The 27,594-nt window shown below is 38.6% G+C and overlaps 1 protein-coding gene across 1 annotated transcript in view; it reads right to left on the reverse strand.

Moving 5' to 3' along the window:
- Positions 1 to 4,810: 4,810 nt before the first annotated feature.
- The window catches only part of DUS2 (dihydrouridine synthase 2), a 35,331-nt gene continuing 12,547 nt past the window's right edge, over positions 4,811 to 27,594 (reverse strand). Inside the window, exons 14-16 of the mRNA XM_039558333.1 lie at positions 27,225 to 27,312; positions 26,517 to 26,590; positions 4,811 to 25,304 (exon numbers count right to left, since the gene is read on the reverse strand). Coding sequence (XP_039414267.1) covers positions 25,067 to 25,304; positions 26,517 to 26,590; positions 27,225 to 27,312 — 400 coding nt within the window. The 3' untranslated portion in view covers positions 4,811 to 25,066. The remainder of the gene's footprint in view (positions 25,305 to 26,516; positions 26,591 to 27,224; positions 27,313 to 27,594) is intronic.

Below are 27,594 nucleotides of genomic sequence, written 5' to 3' on the forward strand. Positions count from 1 at the left end.
ATATACACTATACAGTAAAATGACTTTTAACAGCTAATTTTTGTCTAAAAACTTTTGGGTAATCTTTTGTGTTTCAAAGCAGCTATATTAGACTTTGTCTTATTGTTAAATAATTGTTGTGTCAAATTACAGCAAATGGAGCAACCACAGCAGTTTCCTGTTCTGTTACACCAGTAGATTATTCATTATGCATGTCCCTGGTGAAAAATACAATCAAACTTCTCTTCATAAGGGAGGATTTGAACGCAAGTATTTGATCCACGTTCTTTGATAAGATGCTCAGAGTATATTTCTAATGAATATGCTAAATCAAAGATATTAATATTAATGACTTGCTCCTTTCCCTTAACTGTAAAATAAATCTTGTCTCCCCTTTTTCTTGTCTCCACTGTTCATTCAGAAAGCTATGATATATGCAAGACATTAGGTTATATGCAGGCTTTTAGTCTTACCTACTGCTGTCAATTGAAAAAGAAAATGGACTATATGTTCTAAAATAAAACAGAGTGACTGGTTATGACATGACCACCTAGCTAACAAGGTAAGAATTTAGAGAATATGTAAAAGGTAAGGTGGCATTGCAAGTTATTTACAGTAAACTTTATAAAGCTTTTTACTTCAAAAGCAGATGTATGTCTTTGAGTTCAGTACTTCCATTGCCAGCATTATCCTTTCTTTTTATCTTGTCTTCACCATAGCTTTCATTTTGCTGACTCTGTTATACTGCACCTAAAGCACATCCTTTCTGCATTTGAAACTGTAAAGAGAAACACACCTTCAAACCTCTTCTACACAGCAAAAGAGCAATTGGGGTGTGACTGGGAGTGAGTTGGTAAAACAACTGACGTGAGTGAGCTCGCATCAGTTTCCAGGGAATTATGTCAACCTCTGTGCTTGAAGTCCAGGACATGGATGGCTGATTTGGCTTTTGTTGGCTACTGAGAAATGAAACAGTGGCAGTAACAAGGGCAACTTTATTTCACTTGTGGTTTTGTGAGGAGAAGTTGCCTTTATTTATTCATTTATTTAATATGCATAGGTGGTTTCTGTCCTTGTTGCTTCTAGGCTGTGTTATTGCATCCAGATGGGGATACACCTTGATCTGGTCAGGAGCTGGAGTTATTGCATGTGCTTTGAGAAGGAAGGAACGTGCTTCCTGTGGTATTTGAATCCTTTCCAAACTGCGGCTATTTTTCAGGCGTGTTGTGACTTTCGGCTCCAAAAACCTGAGGGCTACATTGTGCTGTGTTTTATTTTCCACACATCATCCAGTGCTGGATAGCTAGGAATTCTGGATCTGCAGCCACATCCCAGATCTGTATTTGTGTTGGAGTAAGAGGGATTCCTCCCCCCTTCCTATGGGCAGCAAATCAAAGCCAGCTGTGCAATTGTAGCCAGAATAGGCTTTGGAAGACGCATGGTCAGGCATTTGTTCTGCATGATTCAATCAACCAAACAGCCTCAAATTAGGAATATAACACAGAAGGTTGCATTTCATGTGCTTGATCTCATTCGTGTTTGTGGTTGAATCTGGACCTGTTTAAAAGCCACACACACCAGCATGGCATAGAAAGGGCAGATAAGAAAGCACAGAGAAAGACTCCTGGATTGAGCAGATAGTGTTCTTTGGCTGCAGCAATGGTTATGCCTTTTACGGCTGCTGTTGAAGAAAGCATGAGTACAAGGGACATTTTTTTGATCAATGTGTATACTTAATACTCTTAAACTCATTTGCAAATGGCATACAAACAAAATTATTACAGCCTTCGTATCTCTTACAGCTAACAAAGCACATCCATTGTCTAAGCAAGCAGAATGGTGTTGTATAGGAGAAAGATAATATTTCAGTATAGAGCCTATGTTGAAGAAAGTTAAATTCTGCAGTCATATAGGAAAGGGGCTTGCATTCTGCACACAAGGTCATAGGTTATTTATATTTAATATGTGACATCTGGCATTTAAAATAATTTCCTTGGCTAATTACCAGTGCCTGGGTGAAATATGAAACTTCTGCCGTTGGGGAATTAAAAGCAAAACAAAAACAAAAGTAGATTGCATAGCATTGGAAAGTTTTGTAGCGAAATTAGGAGTTGTGCTAATTCAGGCATTAAAATACACAGTAGCAAAAAACAAAGTAAAAGACAGTAATTTGACTGAACTTTGATAAATTTTTAGTGAAAATCCACAGTCATCCTTTTAAGATTTCCTATGCCATGACTTACTTACAACACTCCTATCTAGATCTTGAGCTTGATCAATGGGGCATTTGTAATAGCAAGAGTAATAAGTTAAAAAAAAAAAAAATTGCGTACAAGGTGTGTGTTGACAAAAACATACCCACATAAAAACTTAATGAGGTCGCAGTCTCATTTAACCATTTTACAGTTTTACCCAAGAAGTTTCATCACTCTCCTAAACCTACTGCAGTCATATTAAATACACTTTAATATATTTCTCTTCAATATACTTTTACATTAAACAATCATTGCTTTGCTTTATTATTTGTTTAACATGCCATGTAAAGCAGACATTACTTCATAAAGTTTGCTGCTGCTTTATATTTCTAGCATTTTACAGTGGAGGTTGCAATCCTCCCATTTGGAGGTTACCATCACACATGTTGAAAAGACTATAGAGTGTCTAGAAACCTGGCACTGAACTGCACGGCTCTCCTCACAGACTTTATATTCATAGTATTTTGCTCTCAGAACATCAAGTGAAAGGAAAGTAAAATTACCAGCTGCATTATTACTGATACCAGCATATAAGGACACTCCAGGCACAAGTACTTGCTTCTGAAATGATTGCTTTTACAGATACCTTAGAGTCTTATTACAAAGCCTAAAGTGGTTTGTGAGTGAAATCAGATGACAGCCGAGATTGCTACCAGAACAAGAACAAACTCCTTTAATGCACAGTGATGTTTGCATAAGATAAATATTTGTGGGAACTCAAATGAGGTTTCATAAAAGCTCTTAGGCTTGATAAAAAGACTAAGATGGCATTTTACTTACTTTTCCATATTTTAACTTTCATTTTTGACTGTTCACTAGCCAACAGACAGTCCTCTTGTACATTACTTGCATATAGAAAATACAGGCTCTGTTTTGAGCTTCCCCCTTCTTGCAGTCTAATTTTCAGAAGGGCACAAGTAACTTGCTATTTATATAGACACAAAACACTGCCTTAGTTTCCCTCTAAGGTGAGGGTAACACAACTTCTGTTCCCCTTTTCACTTAGATTGCAAATGCATCTGGGTAAGGACTCTCAAGTCTGGAATACTTCTTATTACACTCCATTTGAACAGTTAATCAGCCTGTCCAGATGATTTGGGCTGGTATTTCTCTTTGTACTGGACAAGGAGAAGCATCACACAGCTGTTGTAGCAAAATGGAACCTGAGTCCCCGAGCCTTTAGCTATTCTATCCTAGGATCTATAAATACTATGGTCCTTCTGTGGAATGGTTCTGTTTTGTTCAAGTGTAATACATGCACAGTTTAAGGTGCAAGAGTTTTTCTGTATTTCATATATACATTTTACATCCTTTGATTAGCTCAGGTATAACCACAGTCTCATGTGCTTAAGTCATCCCTCCCTATATATTGTAATTAATAAATGATACATAGACTTTGCTTATCCATAAGTTAATGTTTCTTCAGTATTTTAATTATCTTCAGGGGTAGAAAAAGAGTATTTTCCCTCATTACAGCTTTTCACCATAATTCAGAAGAAGCAACTAGAATAAATGTATTACTAAACTTTTCTTGATGTGCCTATTCCCAGGTTTCCATAGGAAGCCTAATGGGCTCACTCTTGAGTGAGCAGGACTGTCAGCCTTGTGCAAACCACTCTCGTGTCCTTGACTCAGATCAGGCTAAGCCAACATGAAACAATAGGTTCCAATGATGCGGAAAACTTTAAAGGCTGCCTGGCAGTTTGGATCTCGGACTTCCACCTTTCCTCTGTGCAGGTGGATCCCTTTTGCAGTCATTAGATCACATATGCTCACATCACTTGCTTAGTCTGTGCCTAATGAGCTTTCCAACTCAACATCTTAATTTGGACACAACAGGTTTCAGCTGAGAGGTAACATGTGGAACACGACTGCCATACCCCAGCTGTTGTAGGTGCTTATGTGTCTTTTTTGCTATAATCCATCCCAGTCTAAAGTCAAACAGGCCAGCCAGGTGGTTTACGTTTATTTTTGCCTTTGCACTGGAGTAGAAGTTTTCATTAGCTGCTGTTGCCTCTCAATTTTTTAGTTGATTGAGTTTCCGCCTGGCTTGATGTCCAGATTGCAGCATGTAAGAGGGCTGATTCTTCTTTGACAGAGCAAGGGCTGGGAGCTTTAACTATTTGATTTGGTCACAGAATCAATCCTCATTACAGTCAGTCATCTGATATTATGCTGCTGCTCCTGATCCTTATCTTTCTACCCTAACCCCTTCCCAAGAATAGGCTTAGCTGCATTCTCTAGCTCCTTATATGTTGGCAGAGTGGATTGGGATAGAGGTACTGTTGTATATTAAAAATTTATGGAAAGTAGAAAAGACAAAACACAGAAAGGAATAACTGTTTAAATACTATCTCAGTATTTTTCCTAGCTGGAGAATGAGCTATTCAATTAATAAAGTGATCCCAGTCAGCTCTGGAAGAATAATACTCAGTAAAGGTTCACACATTTAAAATTAATATAGTTTTTCTGTATTTGCAGATCCTATATATTTATTCATCAGATATGTATATAAAGAATGGTTTGGCTGGTAATTTATATTGAACAAAACAACAGAGTTTAAATGAATGTTCACATAAAAAGGATTTTCAACATGTATTCAGACTAGAAATCTTATAACAAGGGTTCATGTCACTTAATCATCGAGAAAACCAAATCATATGATCAGCCCTTTTGCTTTCATTATCAAAAAGGCAACAGATGCCTGAATATGCACAAATCATCTGTCTACAAAAACAAAATAAAATGTTTGACCTGCTGCTTACTCCTTTGGAGACCAGGGTCTGGTGCTCCCATATGTTAAGAAGAAATAATACAAATACGCTACAAATATTTTCCCATTAAGAAAACCAGTAAGAGGAAAGGCTAAACTTGTTAAATTCAACATTATGATATTATTCGATTGGTAAATGATTCTATGAGGTCTATACCAAATTTAAATAGGTTACTTTCCCATTAAAAAATGGAATTTGTCTAAAACAATTCTATAATCCATGACATTAAGCGATTCATGTTAAAATACAGAATACATCCATTCTAAAACATGATACATACTTTAGAGTGATCAAAATCTTTTTTCTCATGTATTTAATTGCATAATGTTCTTTTGAGGCATTATAATTACATGACTTTGACAGACTGAAAATATGATTATCTGTACAAAATATCATGTGCCTTTATCACTTAAAATGTTGGCCAGTTAACATTTTAAGTGTTCAAGGCTGCACTGGCTCCTGGGAAAAACAGTTGACTAGTCAGTTTTACTTTTATTCAGTCTGACTTTTTTTACAAAGCATTTTTTGACACCGGGGTTCACAATCTGTTGATTAATCAGAAAGCAGACAACAATTGCAAAATGTATCGTTAGAAAATTGCTCAGTGTTCAGACTACTCTCTAATTTTGTCATTTACTTCTAGTTTCTGTGATTGTTAAGCAAAAATACCACAATAGTAGTTACATCCAGGTAGTAACATTTGGAAGGCAAAGAATATAAGAGAATGGAAACTGGTCACCTCCACGATGATGGGTAAAATACAGACAGGGAGGTGCTAGTAGTTTTATGGCAATTTTTGCTTTAACTTAATAAACCCTTTCTCTGAACTAAATAGACAAGAAAAGGTCTCTGGAATCTGCTATTTAGCTTTCCATTTGAATTAAAACATATACATCTTCTCCAGTTTTGCACAATTGAAAAAGAAGAAACAATCAATCAGCCATGGAGTGGTTTCACATATGCTCACATGGGCAGGGATTCAGCAGGACTGTATGTACTCACAATCACTATAATGCATGACTTTTTTAGCATGTAGTAGCATTAAGCTGCCCTGATGGCTCAGCAAAAAAATGCTGAAGAGAACAACAGCTGCCCTTCTTGGTGCTCTCCTGCAGCAGACTCTAATCCTCTGGGTTTATACAGTTGTTCAAGAAACATTAAAAGGAAAAGCATTCTAAAGCACCAGAGGCACCAAATGGGACATTGCTTGCTCCAAGTTTTATCTATGTTAAGAAAAATGTATTTTATGCTTTAAAATTTTTACAGTAGCACCTTCCAAAAGCACTCAATGTATTAAAGATCCATATCACAGAATGCAGTTTCGTATTTGTTATCACAAAGGGAGGGGTGTGTCTGCTACAGTATGACCATAAACTGAAAATGAATCTTTTCCAGTCAAGACAGTACATGAAAGTTACTCGTCTAAGCAGCTTCCAAAGTTGTAAACCCAGTTCAACTGGCTACCAGGCTCTGACTGTGCTTGGTACAAAACAATTGGTATGTACCAGTGAATCAGACAAAAGATCAAACTAAAAATAGTTTCAACATTGGTATTTATATATCTTCAGAGTATTAAAAATAGTCTTACTGGATTTCTTGGACTTTTTCTCATTGGGAATTCCCTAACAAATTACATTAATGCTGTAATAAAATTGATTGTAAGAGTTTAAAATTAAGCTTTAAAATTAGTGTAGAAAACATTGGTAAGCCAAGAAATGTTAGAGCAGAACTTGAAAGAAATCCAAACTTTTTAAGGCATAGAACTACACATAGGATATCCAAGCAATGTTAACTCTTTCCTATAGTAGTTCTTTAGTTGGAAAATAAATTTGATCTACTTTTTAATATTATTTTAATCTGAGATTACAATCTCTTCTTACAGTAAATGATGTCAAACATTTGGTATTAATGTACAGCATTTCTGGTGTCAATAATTTTGTAAAATATCTAAAACTCTTCTGTTAATTAACCATAACGTCAATTCACAGTGTGAGGCTTCATGTTAGGAAATAGTAGCTATATGTGGTTTATACTGCTAAGGGAATTACAAGTAAGAAATCCTAAAAGGAAAGGAATGGTTGCCAGTAAACTGTACAAGACCAAAGGTTAAGTAACTCTCAGAACATGAGGTTATGGGTTGAAGTAGTTAAAGGGAAAATATCCCAGAAATACATTTCAGAAAATAAATTAATTAACCCATACTATCACCAGAATGACAGGTATTTAAACAAAAGGGAAAGGGTGGAAATAATTCCTTTTTTGGGAAATCTACTTCAATATTTAAAACTTAACTGGCCCAAATATGACTCAAAATTAAAAATTAAATTAGAATTCTGTAGGATTTAAATTCCTTTGTACTTAATATCCTTGCATTTCTCAGTAGTGGCTCAATTGCTCAAGAAAAACAGTATTCTGGAAAGGAAATTTTTATATTTTTTCTGCTTCCATTCAGTGTGTCTTTCTCTAACACCTTAAGCCAACCTAATTTACAGCTGCCATAGCCTGGCCCTCCACCCTCCCCTTGGCTGCCCAGTGATTTGTGCTGATGTGAGCACTGCGCACTAAGGCAGCTCAGGGACCTGAGCCAGTTAAAGGCTCGTGCTCCAAAGAAAACAACTTTTTGTCTCAGTTCCCTGAACTGGCTCATTATACAGTAGCATGAGTGGCACAAGAGAGGGACCTCAGCCAGCTCAGCTTCAGGCTTGTTTGACAGGAGGTCCTAGAGAAGCTCTGGGACCCTCACTGTTCCGTGGTTAACCACCCCTCTGTGAGCCCCAGAGTCCACAGCCTAAGGAGTGACATGAACTATAATTACCTATACGCAGGTAGTAAATTAAACAGATGAAACTTCACCAAATCTGATACTTCCAACATGGAAACAGTAACATCTTTCATCAGAAAAGTCACAAATGGCCCAGCATGATTTGTTATAAGTGGTTCACTAGAACCAGCACAGTAAAGGTGCAGTGGGATTGCTGCTCCAGTCGGACATTTCCCTGTGTGGAAAGGGGGGTTTCCCCACACTTTCTTCCCTAAGACCCCCTCGTATGAGAACTGCCTAAACTCACCCAACCGGATGGAAATGTCTCACTCACTTTTGCTGTGTTAATTTCCTGCCTGGGGCAGAACAAGGTGGGAATGGAGTAATTTTCTTTCGGAAGCAGGTTTTTTCAGCTCAGCTCAGCCTGTGGCTGTTCCCTCGGTTGGGGATGCATGTCCTGGTGGGATGGCTGCTGGGCTCGGGGAAGGGGTGACCAGGCACCCACAACCCACCCACTGACACTCCCTTCCAGTTACAGTTCAAATAAGCCACATTACCCACACAGCTTAAACAGTGGATCTTTCCCTGTGAAAATCAGGATAGAACCTGTATCATGGTCATAACTTCATCACCTTAGTTTTCTTCACCAACAGCCCACCTGCCTATGCCCCAGAGCCAATTCTCTGAGGTATTTGATTGGTGTGTACCAGAGCTCTCTCATTATGCAATGAGGCCACAACAAACATGTAAAAGACAGGGCTTTGTATATAGCCCTTTCCTGTTCCTCTATTCTTGTGTCTCCACACCTTCTCCGTGAAATTAAAACAAAAAGAGCAATTTGTATCAACTGAACACATCCAGTTTCAAAAATAAGGTACTAATAAGGATGAACCTGTTGCTTCAACAGAAATTGTCAATTGCTTGCCTTTAAAGGCAGGGGGAAGCTTTTAAACCATGGGATATCTGAAGGTTTGATCAAAGAACAATATATGGAGAATGAATGCAAGGCAGCAAAGGCATAATGACAGGTTTCTGACCTACAAGACTTGCAGGAAAAGCCAGCCCAAGTCAGGTACAGTACAGAAATCGCTGGAATCAGTTCAATTTGACTGAATGCCAGAGCAAACTCTAATCCAGGGAACAGAGCCAGACCTGACCCCATTTGCAGGACCTTTGTTGCTGTTTTAAACATGTATCTTTATTGCGCCAGATAACAAACCAGAGATGATATTAGCCTAGCAATTAAAGAATAATTAGCAAAAGAAGCAATGCTGTGATCTGTATCAGTTACTTAGACTGCCATTAATGCCAACTGGGGTGTATTAAGTACAGATTTTTCTCTAACAACATTTTAATCAATTTGAATAAATAAATTGATTTAGGCTGCATGATACGGTATAACACCTAAGTCTCAAAACCTCCTCCCTTATACATTTAAACTTAAAATCAGCAACCTAGCCATTAAGGTAAATTTCAGTTATAACAACAAGCATTAGGAAATAAATTTAATATTTACATCTGTTTGTACTCCAAGGCTTATAAGAATATGGTGTTAGGCAATGCCAGCATCATGGTTTGCTCCTTCCCTCTGTGCCCCGGAAGCATCCATCTGCTCAGCAGAGCCATTTGTGAGACCACCCCGTGAGCCAGACCAAGGGAACTGACCCAGCTTTGGGCTTTATTCGGGAGGAGAGGGGAGGATAGTTCAGGTCGGGTAACTTCCCCCTGATCTGATCCACAGCGTGGCCCCACAAAGAGCTGTGTCAGCACAGCCACACAGGGGTGGTGCAGTGGCTGCAGTAAGAACACAGACCAAGGATGTCTAAAGTTAGTACTGCTGCCAAATGCTGTGTGTCATGAGACAAAACCACAGGAGCAGCCCCGGCCACTGGACATGGCCACGGCAGGCAGCAGCCCGAGAGAAACACTCCAGCACTGAGTCAGATCCAGGCGCCCCACGAGCAGTAAAACCCCTGCGAAGGAGCACATGAACGAACAGATGGTATCTCGAGGATAAATGCTGTGAATACATTGCTGTACAGTGACTTTAGAAGAAAAGCTGTGATGAGGCTGATCAGTAGTGAAACTTGGAGAAAGTGAGTCTGAACAGTAAATAATGAGGCTTATTGCAAGTGATAAATACAGAGCTATTGAATTATTTGCTATAGAATTTCCTCGTGTTAACCTTTGTTTTAAAGTCATTTGCATTCAGTAATGAGAAGGATAATCACTTTAAAGGATCATTGCCAGAAAGAAGTAGATGAAATTGTAAATCAGGTAAAAAAAGGCTAAAGCTTACTTCAAATAAGAAAGAATCTTTAAAACACTTAGACAACAAGTCATCAATTTTTCCCCTCTCCATAATCCACAGCAGTAACTGAAAACAAGCAATCTATCCACTAGGGATGACTGTTGTTCTAAGCCATGGCCCTGATAAATGTATTTTTTAGTCTCAGATATAAGGAAAGCTACAAAAGGTCAAAAAATGTGGGTATAGTTTAGATAAACATCTAAGAGTTTGGAAATTCATCTGAATGCCTTCTGTCAGAAAAAAATGTGCTGTAAGTCTTGTGAGAAAAAGGCTTATTTGCGATGTTGCTGGCATTTTTATTTCTGTTCTCAGCTGGAATATGATGAGAGTAGTCAACCTCACACATGGTGGTTTGTCTTCAAGAGTTGTGGGGAAAAAGTTCAGTTCTAAAAGTAGAAGATTATGGTGAGACTTTTATCCTATGTAAACTCACTTTGCCTCTTGTTACTAAAAGAGACAATGGGATGGTAATGTAAAATTTTTGTTATTACTGAAAAGTTGCATGCAGTTAAAGAGATAATTGTTTTCACTTTACAAGATTAAAAAGTCCCCATATATTCAACTAGAAAGACAACTTCTGTTCTGATTTTTAGTTACATGGCACAAAATCAAAAATGCCTCTCAGTTGACTTGAATTGTAACTCTGACACCCACCAAGTTCTTATGACATGCCTAGAGATGAAGCTTGACCATACACAGCAGTAGGACCGGGTCTTAGCAATGAATGGAGTAAATAGTCTACCATCAATAAATTACCTCCAAAAACTACATTTAATTTCCAAAATGCCTTAGAAATGTATCATTCTTTCATTTTAAGTCAGTGGGATGTAGCCTCTAATATTAGTCATGAAATGAAACTTGAACTTTTAAATTACTTAGACTTGTTGAAATTTTTCTACCAACAGTTTTATGTGACAAAATACATGTATGTGCAGGGAAGGGCCATAGTGTACATGTAAATTTTGAGTACTCAGCCTTGTCAAGGGCAGCTGAAGAAACAGCACATCTCTTCCATAAAGGCAATTCTCCTTTTGGATAGATCAGGGTTTTTTTTTCCTGAAACAAATTAGTTTGGTTTATATTTCCTTGGACTAGCTCTACTGGGAAGCTTTTAATATTTCTAATGTCACAGACATCCACATCAACAAAGGTAGCTAATATCTAAAGGACATAGTCTGATAAATGCTGCTTTTGCCAGCAGTTCTGTCTTAAACCATTCTTGTCTCCAGGGTCCTTGGTTCCTTCCTTTTCTTTCTGCCTTGTTTCCCCCAAAGAACTGTTTGGTAAGGGGGTTGAAGTGGTGTGGAGAAACACAGGTTTTAACTTGCATAAGCTCCCTGATTCACCCATAAATCAGACTTGCACTATGAGGACCAAGGAGATACCTCCTTAAAAAAGGGTCACACACAACCCTCCACGGGGGTATCTCCTTCCCCCTCCCACCCTAGATAAGGTTGCAATTTCACACCGCTTTTGTATGAACAAGCTTGTTGTTACTGACTCTTGCAGTTTATTGGAAAATTAAAAATTAAAATATGCAGACTATTTTATAACCCCACATGAATATACAAACTTTTAAGATCCAGTATGTTTGCCTATACCCAAACCAGATACACAATATAGGTATTTGTATGTAAAAATTCATAGACAGAATTTTAAAGGCTCTATAACACAAAAAAGAGCTGTTAAGCAGCTGCTCATTCCCCACTTTTATGAATAGAGGGCTGAGTTATTACTTTATATAATAGAGTACTTGTTTTTCCATGAGGTAGAAGGTAATCCCTAACACTTAGTCAGTTTACAGGTCATATCTGCCTCCCCAGTGATACTTCCAGGGTCTGGTAAATTTTCTGAAGGGCAGTGGGACTAGACTAAGTACCTTTCATATACTGATCAGGGTATATGCTCCCTATTTAGAACCTCTATAAAGAGATTCTGAAGAATATGCTTTTGTTTTAGGGAGCAGAGGCACATTTCTGTTTTGCTCCTCCCCTCCCCAATCTTTTCCTTCAGAAACAACTCTTGATAATCCTTCATGCTTGTGTTTTTTTAATCCATAGACAAAAATCTGGAGCCAGAAGTCAGAAGAAAACTCAAATGCATAAATCCTCTTAAAAGAGCTTCTATCTTATCTAGGCTTATATAGATGTGGTAGGAACGTGGAGACTGGAGCCAACTGTATTATTTTTGCCAATCTGCCTTCAAGTGTGAATAATGTCCCAAAAGTTTATATCTTTCCTAGATATATGTAACATGGTTCACAGATAACTGTGTAGTTTGTCTGTCACCTATCCCAGCAGCTGTGAGAAATACCTGGACTCCTCAGGAAGACATACTGTTCAAGATGGCATCACCTCGTTCATTTAGAAAATAAATTCTCAGGAGCAGCATCAAAGAGTAGTGAAAAAAGGTCAGTGTGGATCCTGGACCAACTTTTCTTTCAATTCTTTCTCCTGGACCTTTCTCTTCCCCTTGCTTTTTTCCATCCCTTATGCTCCTTGGGACCAGTTCAGTACAGAAGATTGCTCTGCAAGCCTTGGCTTTATTCACAGCCAAGTAAAGCAAAGGATCAGACTCATCCGCCTGTCTAGAGCAATCAGAACTTCAAGTTTATCATTCAGAAACCATAAGCTGACCATTTATTTAGCCTTTGTATCACAAGGGACTTTGAGAATGGAGTTTCTGTCTTTACTGCCTTGATCTGAGAAGGAGCATTACTGAATTTGAGGACATGGTCAGACTTGTGCAGCTGCTCTGTATGAAGAGATGAGCTCCTTCACACAAGCTACAGCTGCCAGTCCTCTCAGATCTGCCAGTCTGACTACACATGGAGCCACTCCCTAACCTGGTTCTGTCAAAATAATCTGCTTTTTGTGGCAAATTATCAGAGAACCATAGGAAATGAATGAAAGAAAAATGCTTCTTTTTGTTGGCTCCTGTTAGTCCAGGGACTGGACAAGGTTCTCACTGACAGTTGGTTACCATGGCTATTAATACCCTGATAGAAAGTGAATTAATACTATGATTTAGAAGAAAAGAGTGAAATCTCACTAGGAAACCCTACGAATATCACAGGAGTAGGCAACTGTATAGCAGTTTCTTTAAAGAGAGGAACTGATGGCCATTTGGAAAAAAGTATTTATATTTTAATGATCTGCAAAGTTAGCCTCTGGCAGTTCTATTTTAAAAATAATCACTTACAATTAAAACCAGTTAACTTGAAAACTGCTGCAAGATGAAATATATTTGTTCTCTTGTACACACTTTGAATTGGCACAACTTTTCTTTGCTGCAGACTAGCTTCCCTCCGAGTATTAAATGCTGCTATCTTACATACATAGGGAAGAGGAACAGCATCTGTTACCCAGTCAAGAAACAAGTCTGAGCGCCTTGCTGCCAGGAAAGACAACTCACTTTGTACAAGAATGCTATTTGTCTGTTAGACATACAAGAATCCACTTAGCTTCCATTTCAGCTCATTTGTAGTTGCCAATATCTACCCTTTAAATACTTCCAGCTGCCACTTCTGTGCTGAAAAGGTTATCTGTTTTCATCTTTCATTTAGTACTGAGACATTGTCCAAAGCATCTGGCAATGTGAACTGTGGGGCCCTGGGTAGCCTAGGAACTATATAACCTGGTTCAAAGGCATCCTGGGATGAGAATAAAAGAGGTTCCTGAGTGGTTCTTCTGGCAGCAGTGGCCCTTGCTTATCAAAAAATTCCACCTAACAAACCCATTTTCTTTTGCAGGCTTGTTTTTACCTGCATCAGTTCCCCAGTCAAGTTGGCCAGGTAGTTGTACACACAGTTGCACTTGCAGAACTGAGTGTGATGCAGGGGCAGGAGGAGATTTCCACTGTACTTTTCTAGAATGGACTTCACAAGTCACACTTGTAAAACTGCCTTGACCACAGTGCATTCAAATCATAGACAGAGGACTTCAGCCGACACAGCCACTAATCCAAACCTCTTCCATAGCACTAATTCCCCAGGCAAACATGTACAAGTAGGCTGTGGATTCAATAATGATTTCAAAATGTTTTGAGGAAACAATAGTGGGAGGATAAAGGAGGTAGAACAAGATATTTAATTTTAGATTCTACACTTGAGTGAATTGTTTATCAGCTGCCATGATCCCTACTGAGAGCGAGCAAGAAGTAATAAAATGCCTAGGGCTTAAAAGATACAGTCTTCCCTGAAATCACCATCTAGGCTCAGAAATGCAGATTTCCATCACAAACTTGCATTGCTGCCATATGCATCAAAATCAATGGCCAGTCCACCTAACTACAACTATTTTAACCATTCAATAATGCAGATATTGGCCCAGCAATTCCCCAATGTGTCTGCGAGTGTATGGACACTGTAGGAATTTTTAGAGCTACAGCTCATGAAAGAACAGCCAGCCTGGCTGTAAAGCAGCTGTTGTTAGCAGAACTCTTGCAGCACAGATTTCATTGCAGGGGTGCATGATGTTCTACAAAGCTGAATAAATACTTGAGAAGTTTAGCCAGCTCCGAGATCTGTTTCAGTCTGGCTCTTCTGCCAGTAGCCAGTCATTTTAACTGGTATTTTAACAATACAACTTCAATTACATGGGAATAACATTTGTCTTTACTGCTCCCAGAAATCACAGAACTTACAAAGCAAACTGTCTCCCAATGTCCCATATCATTTGATCAGGAGGGCTCTTTTGCCATGACTCTCATCATCTGTAGTGATAACTTAATGCAAAAAAATTACAAGTCTCATTTGACTAATATGAATGCTGCCCATAAACAAGATCCACAAATGTAAAGGTTAGGCTGCCAGGAGGTATTTCTCTGGGCCTGAAGCTAATGAGGCTTTGGCTGTATTGACCTTTCCTAGATGACTAATACTGACTTCAGCAGCCCCCATTTTCCCTCCTTAGGCACTCTCCATTCCCAGGTCCCTTTTCTCACTGAGGTGTCATTCTTGCTGTTGTGCCACCACTAAAACTTGTGTGGTCCCAGAGTGAATCAAATCATGGAATTGATTCAGCTGAAAAATAAAAGCAACCACAAGCAAGTGTCTGTGTTGGCAAAAGGGAGGAGGTAAGAAGCAAAAGAGGCTGCAACAAGAAGCAGAAGGCAAGGACTTGATACCTCAGTTCAAACCACAGCCTATTATGTGAGCCTTGATAACAGAGTCTGTCTATTCCAGCAGAGGATCTGGAACTGTAAAGGGATGAAATTACTGCTGAGTGTGAAAAGGACAATTAAAGAGTTCAGAATAGATGCCAAGTCAGCCTTCATAGTCCCTTACCTTAGTTACATCTCCACTTTTCCTTTCAAGAAAGAAAGGGTTTAACGTGTTTTCATTCAGTGCTACAATAGTTCATTTAGTAGCTTTGAGTGTCTCTAAGAAATGTGTGTTTCAAGAATAATTAGTCCAAGAATATAACAGCAACATAGATCAAACACAGTGTCATTCCAGTACACTTATGAGACTCAAGGACAGGTAGCAACTTCCTTAATTGATGGTCATTCAATACCCCTTTTTTGGCATTCTTCATTTCACCTCCCATCTCAGTTAAATATAATACATTTCACAAAAAAGCTCATGCAGCCCCCATGAATTACTGGATATCAGTTCCTTCTTCTTAAGCACACAATTAAAAAATTTCAAACAGAAAAGAGCTTGGGGCAAAATTCCTTGGCTAAATAGCTTTTAAGTTTGTGAGAACTTAGATCCAAAGTATGTTACTTTAATCCATCTAATTCAACCAGCATTTCATCCTTTATAAGTAATTCAGTCTAAAGCTTTATACTCAACTAGTGAAAATTTGAAAAGAATGCTGATTTCCATTTTAAACAATCTCCTGTCAACAATTCATATATAAGAAAGTACATCAATACATCCCATGTATATAGGGGGTAGATCTGAATTCAGGACATCATCCAGGATCTTAGAATCATACCTAAATTACCAATAAATGCACTTATGGAGATGGCATATCATTTTACCCTGACATTAATACTGCTCCATGAGACCCCAGTTCCAGATCCCTGACTATTTTAACTTTCTGCTCACCAGTTCATCCACAACACATTCTTTAAGCTGCTTTGTATAATGTTTTTCTTTCTCCTTTGTCTTGATTATACCATGAGTCCGTTCTGAGCCCCTCAGCTTCCTCCTCCTTTACCACATTCATCCTTGTCTGTCAGAGAGCACAAAAAGTGCAAAAATATGTACTCCAGCTTCTCCTCTCCTCTTGTGACAAATGGGTCAGTCAGCTGTGTGCTCCTCCCTACCTTTCACCCTTTGCACAGCTATATCCTGTCTGCTCTATTGTTCAGCTTTGTTCTCTTAGATGGTAAATTCTTCACAGCAGATGCTCCATATTGTCCTAACACTTGGCCTATTTTGGATTTTGCTATGATATAGAGAAGAAAACTATATTCCACACAGACCTGAACTTTGTTTCATATCAACCAAAAAACCCAAACCCTGTGCATAATTGCTAATGTTTTTGAGTCAGAAAAGTAATGTCGGAGTCTATTTTTAGACACTGTGTTAAGTTTCACTCACTTTTGATAATCTGCATTTTCCTTTTATGGAGCTATGTTTTGTTTATGGCTTAGAAATTGTGCATGAGATCTCACACGATGACCTTTAAAATAAACCAAGTTTAACATCTTGATATCCACAGTGGCGTGGGAGTCTAAAGATGTGGTTGCAGATACCTGTTTCTCGTTAGAAGGAAGCTAATGACAGATCATGCCACTTCCTCACTTATCAAGGAAGATCCTCTTGATGCGAGTTTTGTGTTAAACTACTGCAGTTTGCCATGCACTGGGGGTGTATTTCTGTTGTATAGATACAAGTTGTTGACAGAGCTCAATAATGTATATTATTCATTAATTGATTAATCCATACAAATGAACAGAATAAATTTAATACCAATGCAAAGCTGATGAACTTGTCTGCAAATTATTGAGCAGTCAATACATGTGAAGTACACTGGATAATAATTTTCCAGGCATTTCCCAGTTCTATCTCATCAATCACAAGGAAGCATAGCAGAAAAGTGCATCTGTTGGTCTGTATCTTCTGATGGCACGAATTTCTCTGCTAGTTTGCGTAGAAGTGCCAAAGAGTGAAAATTATTACATTCCTTTAGGAGATCAGCTACATTACAGACAGTAACTGTACAAACTCCACAGATGCTCTTATCACTGACCCTGAGTCCTGATCTGAAGGTATTGTACTTGAAAAGACTAAGAAGCATTTTAATTGCCCTTTTCTTTTTCTGCCACTGATGTTTGCGCTGAGGTTGTCAACAGGATGTTTCGTACACACATGCTCTTGAGGATCCCAGCTGCAGTGTGAGTAAGCAATATAAGGAAAACCAACACCGGCAGCAGTTGGATGCTGCCAACTGTGCCCTACAAACCTCTAGGAAGAAGCTGTGTAATGACCTCTACTACAGAATCAATCTTTGCAAAGCAAAGACTGGAAAACAACCAATGTACTTTTTTTTCACCCCAGCAAAAAACCTTCTTGAATGGAAGTCAATACCTGCACAATACTGTTCAGGTGTAACAGCTGCACCCCAAATTCATTTTAGTTCACCCAGGGATGCAAGAAAGGCTTGCAATGGAAATTCCAGGATTAACAAGGTGACTATTTACGTTCAGCTGAAAAGACTGGTCAGCTTGACATGCCTACTCTAAATACTGAAGTGGAAGAAAAGAAAGGTGTTTACAAAAGCTAACTTTAGCTTAGTGAGGCTAAGAAAACAACTGAGCAGAAGCCATCCTGAATTGCCATTTGAAAACCCTGTTCCCAACCCACAGAGACTGAGTGAAGAGTAGTATCAATATGCTAGGATTAGCTTTTGTCAGTATCACAAAATCTGTTGAAAAGTTGCAGACAGCTTCTTCTCTAAGGGGTGAGTTGTATTTAGTGAAAGTTAGTTTAAGTCACAGTCCTAGAACAGTCAATAAACATTCCTAATGCAAGAAGGAATACAATTAGCTGCTCTCTGTGAGTCTGCAGTGACAGTGTGCACAGGGGGTTCTAAAGTGCAGGGGAAGTGAGAGGAGTGAGCTGTGTGGGTGAAATGCTCTCTCCGACCAGGTGATCCGGTGAATTCACAGGATGGGCTGAGAGGAAAACAGTACATCATGACAGTCAGGCAGTGATAGGTGAAGATGCAAGATGTTTTCTAACAGGATGAGGTTAGCTCTTCCTTTCATGAAAATGTATCTGTAAAATCTCCTCTTCATCTAAATTGATTTTGTTTTTTAATTAAGAGGTATGAAGAAAATAAAGTGTGGGTGGATCAAATCTGTTTGTCTTCAGTGTGTTTCTCTACAAAGTTAAATGGAAACTCTTTCCTCTATCCTACTATGAGCTGTGTTTGCTTCTGTGGCATAAGGCATCACTTTAAATAAACACTGCATTACGCATTTTGCCTCTAACAAAGAATGGAGAATCCTACTACAGGCTCACAAGAGTTTAAATACTGAATATGAGCACAAGTAAAAGGGGTAAATGCTCAATCTGTGGGTAAATGCTGTACCAGTACTATTGCACAGAAAGACAGAAGTGACTAATTTTATTTTTGTTTTTCTTTCTCTATCCCTTTACCCAGCATCGCTGCCATTATGGGACATGCACACTCTCAGGTCATGACGCTGCAGAGTCATGCATGTTACCCACACCAGTGAGCAAACTACCACTGATTTTACAGTCTACATTGCAACACTTGGCATGCTGATAAAAGTTAATGGGAGAGAAGGTCATTTATTAAATGCCTATTAATTCAGCATTCATAATGCAGTATTTCTATAGCCTACAGGCTACAAACTTTCTAAGAACTACAACTGTTTTCCACATTCAGGCACAGCAAAATATGAAAGCTGCTATTAGCTGTAATAAGAGAATGTCACAGGGCAGCATGACAGTAAATTACAATTACCATGCCACTGATGTGACAGGTAGGCAACGTGATCTAACTGTACAGTGATTTACTGCCCGAATCCTGCAGTCTCAGTATTGCACATCTCTGAAATCATATCATTCTGATGCCCTTGTGAACACTCCACCTTCCATTCCCTTCCACCTAGAGATCTGAGCACACAATGTTCAATTAACTTCTAAAAATAAAAAACCCTTACAAACACCCCTTTTGTATGCCAAACAGGGGAAATAAATGCACGCTTCTGCTCAAGTGAAACCGCCCATATTGTTTTTAACACTCTTCAGATCGCAAAGGTTTTGTGGCTCATATAGGTAGCTCTACCCACACATGTTTACTTGTGTTCTGTCTGGTGTCCAGGATTTGGCTCTATTTCAGCACAAAAGAAAACAATGGTTTCAGCTTTTAAACTTTTTGTTGCCTGGGATTTACTATGAGTATGTAACTAGAACAGATACACAGATAGCCTGAAAGTTTGCTTTTAATTTTATAGCAATTCAGAGAGCTAATGAATCAGTAAACTACTACCAAAAAAAAAAAAAAAAAAGCTTTTGCTGCCTGAAAAACTTAAATAAAACTAGAAAACTGCAGTAGTCCATTTCTTAAGTAAATAAGCAGACACTGAATCAAACCAGGTCAGTCACTGAGAAGATTCACAATGAAGTTCAATTAGAGCCTGATTTTTTTTAACTCAAAAAGATAATATTTTCCAACACTTGAGATGAGAAAAGGCAAAAACGTACTAGCTGTAGTTAAATATCTTTATAACACTCACTTTTCTTTGACCAAAAAAGGGGAAACCACTTTATCAGTTTCTGTTTAAGAAGTTTAACACAAAGGCCCATGACCAGCTGCTGAAAATCCATGCTAACACCTGTGCACAGGCAGTGGCAAGTGCACAGGCAACCACAGCAGCCTAACACTGCACAGAGAAGTCTGCAAGTCAACAAAAAACTGTATTAGAAAAGGGAACATGTTTATATAGTTTTAAAGCAGCTAAAAAGTAGGTTGAAGATCTGTATTCAAATCCAGTTCTGCCGGCTCTATGCAACAGAATATTAATCAAAAAAATCCATGTTCACAACTATACATAGATTAGATCCATTGGTTCCAATCACCAAACAATAATTTTTAAAGGCAGTTGAACAGGAATTTTTCACGTTGAACACAATGACATACTGAAGCATTAACAAACGTATGGAGTTTATCAAGGAAAATTAAGTTAAAATGAGTGAAGTATCAGATTTGTACTACAGTGCTCTGTAAACTCTCAGAAGAGATTATCTCTCAGACAATAATTTTCTAAAAACAGAAAACAGAGACTCTCCCACCATACCAGGGCAAGTGAAAAGTATTTATTTGTTTAACTAATAGTTGTTTAACAGCTGATTCACATTAGCTCCTGCAACACAGTTTCATTTGGGAGCTAAGTGAACACCACAAGTGAGGCATATTTTAAGCCTCCTCTCACAAAGCCCACTGAGGTTAGAGCTCCTTGGAATACGGGCAACTGAACCAGACTCCCCCTGGAGCTCAGCAGTTCTTCTCCTTAACTGACCTAGGCAACTGTTTTTTAACAATACATGATGCACTCCCTCCTCACCAAAGGCTTGCTTTTCATGTTTAGCTTTTAATGTTTTTCATCAGCTTTGTCATCAGCACCTCTGACTCAAAGCCTCAAGCGTTGGCCTCCTGCACTGTGGTACAGATGGAACTTAAGCCTTACAGGCCATCTCATCACTCCTTGACTCGGAGTCCAAATATAAGCAGGCTCCTGTTTAACAAGGCAACAGCTCTCATTATGTTGAGCTCCTAGGTTTGATTAAAGAATGGCAGTAAAATGCTTTTGTGAATGAAGACTGCCTTCCAGCTAACACCTGTCTGGGACCTCTCACAATCTTGCCAGTTGACGTGTTTGAAAAGCACATTCTTCTGCGTGTCATAACGGGTAAGCGAAAACCAAACCAAAACAAAAACCACCCCACCTCCCCCTCCTTCCCCAGCAACCCAAGGCATGCTTATTCTTTGACTTGGAGAGCAGCTGAGCTGACATGTGGCTCACTTGTCAGTTTCTGAAACTGCAGTGCTGGGGAACTCTAGGATTCTGATATTCAAACTCTGTATTTGTACCGCCAACATTTAACCTCACATTCCAGGGCGGGGTTGGGCTCAGAGCCCGGGACATTCCAAAAAGCATTCCAGCCAGCAAGGCCCTGGAGGTAGACCCACAGTGAGTGAAGTGCATCCACGCTAAAGGCTGGTAAAAATATCTCTGTATTCCCATTCACGTTTCTAGTAAGCAGAATACAGGGAGGACTAGTTACAGTTCTCCCCATACCCATGGACCACAATTTGGCAGGTATCATTACAAATACTCTCTGCAGCATCATTATCAAGTAAAAAATACAACTGCTTTTTTTGTTGGCTGATGGTACCCCGGGACAAAAAACCCTCCAGTTGCTTCACAGAGTTCCACAGGATTAATAGTGAAACATTTTCACTAAGCAAATACTTAAAATAGAGCACAGCTTTCATCAGTATTAACCCAGTATCATATTCACACTACGTTTAAAAAAAAAAAGTTTCTGAAAAGTGAGGCTAAATATCCTCCAACCCAGCTGTGGTCTCAATTGCCACCCTATGCAAGAATGCAGAAGTGCAATGGCTGGATTGTTAAACACTGCAGAAGTCAGTGTATTTTTCTGAAAACTAAAAAAACCTGCCACCTTCTGTTCCTGGAAGGTACAGCAGGGAAGAGAAGCACGGGAGAAACCCACACAGTGTAGTTTGCTCTTTAAAAGCAATGTGCATGGAATGATTTCTAGGAGGAAAGCACTGGTCACTGAAGTAATTACTTTAACACCAGTGCTGAGAAGGGAACACACGTGATGAATACAATTATGCTATCAGTAGAACTGGCTAGGATTGAATAATCAAAGTAGGGCAAGTTGTCACACATTAGTTGTAACAGTTACAAGGAATGAAAGTATGTAACAAAGTCATTAAAACATAACATTCTGCCATACACGTGCATATATATACAAGTGCAACTTTTCTTTGGTTCTTTCTGAAACTGATCAAAGCTGTCAAATGTTACACTTCCTAGCCATTTGCCAGAATTACAGCCCTTCTATATTTAGCATTAAAAGCTCATTCCACCAGAGTGACTCCTCACTCTCATTTTCACAGGCTCTGTTTGGTCTATCCATAACTACAGCACCGACAACCCCGTTAATGCGTACAACCAGTGCTGAGAGCTAAGAGGAGTAAGGGCAACATTGGCAACCATGTAGTAATTTCAGGAAGGATTTGAAAACATGCAGTTATTAAAAACCAGAAACATCCCTCCCAACTTCCAGCACTCATATGATTTAACATACACACTTTGCAGACTGCTGTCTACATAGCATTTGTTTCACTCATAGCAAACTATGCAGCCAGTATTATCCAACCCTCTCCATCAACCAAGCCAAAGCACATATCCTGTAATATAAGATGAGTATTAAAGCACCTCCAGCCAACTCATACAGCCTTTGTTAAAGTATCTATCTTCAGCTACAGTTCCATGAGAATTTTTGACAGCATCCTGCAGAAATCTGCTCAGCTGTTCAAATGAACCCAAGACTTACACCTCCTCAAGCAGCACTGGAACACCCACCTCTCACCACAGACCTGAGCTCTGAATTGCATGGAGTCACTGGCTGGAAGGAAGCAATATGAAAAGTCTGCACAGGCTGTACCTCACTAAGGAGGCAGGAGGATGCCCATCCACATTGCATGACAAAATACCAGAGGTAACCCCCAAGTTACAAATACTGTTATGAAGGCCTTGGCTCCTAAACTGAACAATCCTATCTCACTTCTCTAAGAAGTTCAAATCAGCAGCGGCACACTTTCTGCTGAGTAATTTTTTGGGTTTTTTCCTGAGTCAAAAGAGAAGTAACATGCTTCTCACGATTGACTTATCTATAAACTCATCCCAATCGACTGTAACTTCCACTGATCCATAGTAACTGCTGCCATACAAGTCCACACTGTACTTAGGCATCACCATCTGTATTACCCAAAGATTCAATTTCCCTTTTAGACAGACACTAATGATTAGAGACTAAGCCAGATCCTTCTATGTGGCAGTACAAGAGACAAGGGGCACAAACTGAAATACAAGATATTCCATGTAGGAGAAGGAAAAAAAACCCATTTTTGCTTACTTTAAGGGTGCTCAAACACTGGAACAGGTTGCCAAGAAAGGTTGTGGAGTCTCAATCCTTGAAGTGCAAAACCCAGTTAGATGCAGTTCTGGGAAACCAGCCCGAGTTCACCCTGCTTTGAGCAGGGGGTTTGGACCAGACAATCTCCAGAGGTTCTTTCCACACTTGAACAGTCCATGATTCTATTACATTAGACCTTGCAAACCACACTGGTAACAGGACCTAAAAATGACTTTTTCTTTATTATTATGGCTCCAGATAGTTCTGACAAAAGTAAGATATCCAGATAGAATTTATAATAGGAAAAGGGCTACTTCTGAAATTTCTGATTATTACTGCAATTTTTTTTAGTGCTTCAGAGTAAAATTGTAGCACTAAAATGATATCAAATGTAAATATATTTAAGTGCATTTACTTCAATGTATGAATTGAACAAGAAAATTCCTTCTTCCTAGACTGTATAGATGTACTGTAAATTACTCTAATCTAAACAGCAGACATTTTAATTTCACAACCCTGAATATTATCTGATGAGATATTGTTCTTCCTTTTTGAAAGAATGGTTTAATTTGGCACGATCACTTGAGGAAAAAAATCAAAATTTTAAATAGGAATATTCTTTATGAATTGCAACCAAACGAATTATATCTTGTACATTCTTCATACAAAGTACTTTAGAGGTCATGGCATGAAACATCCCCATAATTTTGTTTTCAGACCAGAGATGATAATTTCAGGAGCCCTCACACTGTTGAGGGAAACTAAACCACCATTTCAATAAACTGTTAGTAACAGAAATCTCTGAATTCTTTTGGCATTCTTTTGCAGATTCAGAACCCTAAATCAGACAAGCTCAGCTGAGTTGCCATGAATCAGACAGCATCTGTATCCTCTCTTGGCATAAAGCATTTCCTTACAGTTTACTTTAATAAGAAGTTGTGATGATGGAAACAACGAAGAGAACACGGGCCTTTGATCGAGACCCCCTGCATCACCAACAGCTGATTACTGAGAAAAACAAGGTCACATTTCAAGAACATACAAGGCCATATTTGGATGGCCATTATTGCAAGTAATCTACTTGTAGACATTTATGAGTACTTTCAAGTTCAAAAGAAAAAACAGCTCAAAGTGCCTTCATTCAACAAAGCCATTGCTGCCAGGCTTGGCTCCAGCTCCTTACTGGAAAGACACAACTGTAATACGTAAGACCAAGAAAGGATGGTTAATTCTATGTCATATTTCTGAAGGGTAGAATGCAGTAGAAATTATCACAGAAGACTGTTATTTTAATGCTTGTCTTACAATTTTTAAGTCCTTCTCCCTGCAAAAAACTTTTTCTTGATACATAAGAGATGTAAACAAAGCTTGCAAGTCATGCATAAAACTCAGTTGACGCAACCATGTCTACTTTGCTATTAATATTTTCCTACATTGATTTTTCTGATTAACTACACAGTTCCATAGGGAATTCCTCTGCTTATGGATGATATATTAATACATCTCTTACCAGCACACTGTAGACTTCTTAAAAATAAAAAACGAATAATAAAACCAATGACAAAATTGCTTTGAAAATACCTGATATTTTAAAAAAATTTATTATTTGGGATTATCTTCTCCATGTTCTTTAAAATCAAGTTCCTAATTATCATCTGAAAGGCACCATAGGGACAGCGAGTGGTGAACAGTAAACATCTCAGTGGCATTTTTTACAACTGGGAAATTTATCTGTCTCCGAGAAAATCCAAATGAAATGTGAACAGCAAGATATACAAACAGGAGCTCATTTGTAGCTGCATAGGCACGAAACCTCTAATTTCCATGCTATCGTGGCATCTTCGGCACATTCCTGTCAGAAGTTTCTTCAATAAAATTGGCTTTTTTATGGGAAGGCTCAGCAAGATCTTCTCCATGGTCTCTGTTAATCAAGCGCTCCTGGTCTTGCCTCTTGCGTTTGTTAATCAGGTGATTTTCTCCCTCACAGAGCTTTCCCTCTGGGACACCCAGTGTTCTCAGACAGACAATAGCTGCAGCCTGTTCTGCCAGTTTCTTGGACTTGTCCCTGAAGAGCAAGCAGACAGAGCACACATAAAAGTGGAAATAGAGGTCTCCACCTGCCAAGAGACAACTTCTTGTCTCTGATGCAACATGAGGAAACAACCAGCATTTGTAGTCGTCTCACAGCAGAGGAACAAAACAGGTCAGTTCCAGAAATTATTTCAATCTTGCTAGGTGTCAAGTGTTGATGCATCACTCTTGATGCAATATTCCTAGAAAATCTGTCTCTATCAGGTCTTGTCTCTCAAACACTCTTCATTTCAAAGGTACAAAGTCAATGTGTGCTTGGCCCAAGTGGTCACAATCCTCAGAAAGGTAACTTTTACAAATCTGATCACTAAACAAAACTGAGTTATGAAGGATCACTTTTCTTGAAAGAGGCTCAGGCTTAAGTATACTCTCTGGCAGGTGTACAAGTTCCTTGATGCTGACAAAAGCAGGAAGTGCTCCATAATAATAAAAATTCTGTCATTTTTGAGAGAGACTGCACATCACACATTTGTGAAAGTCAGTATTTGAAAGCACTTTCTTCTCAAAATTTCATATCATATAACTTCCTAAAGTGTTGAACAGGAAGGCTGCAAAGCAGATGTGTGCACTTGTCCTGCTTAAAATGTTCAATGCTGAGCTCTAGCTTTGCAGTTAAATCAAGATCAACTTAGGTGCAAATGCCTCAAGTCAACTCCGGTATTAATGGATGATTGTATAAAATACCACCGTGAAACTTTAGAGCAGCCCTGGATGTAGCTGCTAATTAACTGTGATCTCTAAGAACTCACTGCACTGTCCTCTGCTTCACTGGATATACACACTTAGTCCTGACTTCTCAGTGGAATGGATCTGCTGTAGTGGCTGAAGACACAACCTCCTCCAACATTCCCCTCTGCCTCCCCTGGCATCTTTCTGAACTCATCACACACAATGGAACTGGGTCACCTATTTGCTCCCCTTCCAATACAACTTGTGGACTAATGCAAAGGGAATTAAAATCTGTAACTGTTTACTTGATTATGCCAGTGCTAACTTCCTCTTGTTACATTCAATTTTCAGAAAATTTTAATCCTTTCTCCCTCCTAGAGGTAGCTTTAGGAGGTAGCTTTTAGCTGACCTTTATCAAAGTCAACTGGAATAAACTGGAGTACCCTTTTAATGCAAATTTTTAAGCAACATTTCAGAAACAAAAATCCAGCTGAAAAAAACATTAAGGATGGCTTACCACAGAGTTGATCGGTATTTTTGCTCAGCTACTGTCACTACTGAACAGAATAATCTATCCAGTGGTCTTTGAACCTGTAGAAAAAAAAGCATTAGAAGGGAAGGGGCTGTCAAAAACCAGTAATTTACAGAAGAAACAACATCATCAACATTCCTTCATAGGTATAAAGACAAGAATAACAAGTAACATAACTTTAAAGTTACTCTAATTCACACCACAAATTTAACTGTACATACTTAACATTAAAAAAATAAGAAATTGTCCAAGCTGCAAATAATTTTGCTTTACAAAAATAACAAATAAACAAATAATGTCCCCATCTAACCAAACAGGTGCTCCTGTCCCATGCAGTTCCTATGTGTTAACAGTGTGCAACAAGAGAGAAAACATTCTGAGACTTAATTCTTTACTTCACAGAAGTAGTAAAACAAAGTAAGTCATGGGCTCCTATATAATGACCAAGAAGTTACAGCAACTTCTTTCACACATGAACCAAAGCAGACTGAAGGTCTGACTTCTAATTTTTTATTTTCTAATAAAATAAGCTGCTATTTTTCATCCCTATATGTATTACCATTTCTGCAGCTGCTTTCTGAAAGAGCTACACCAGACTGGGAAGCATAATTTCTCACTACCTTGAGTCCTAAAATACTTAATTTCATGTACAAGGCAGAGGAAGAGGTTTGAAAGGGTTTTTCATCAACTCACAGTTTCATAAACAGGCTGAGGATGCTTTTCTTTCCTACACCATTCCAGAAGATACATTTTTGGAGTGATCTGTGGTGGATATTCTCGCCTAGACAGAAAAAATTGTGGTCAACAACTGTGCACAAAGTTCTATTTTAAGACAGACAGTGCTGCTTATTGCATTACTTCTACCAGTTATTTGAGGTTTAATTTTACAGCTCAAATTATAAAAAAAGATGCTTCTTCCTCATTAGATAACTTAAGTAATAGATGTGACAAAACATCTAAAATAAAATCTAAAGCTTTCTATTAATTCTTCCCAAACATTTACATCCTGTAGTAATACAGCTAGAGAAGAGATACTGCTTCATAGGAATTCACTCAGTAAGTG

This window comes from Corvus cornix, chromosome 11 (genome assembly GCF_000738735.6).
Source record: "Corvus cornix cornix isolate S_Up_H32 chromosome 11, ASM73873v5, whole genome shotgun sequence".
In the NCBI taxonomy this organism is placed as follows: Eukaryota; Metazoa; Chordata; class Aves; order Passeriformes; family Corvidae; genus Corvus; species Corvus cornix.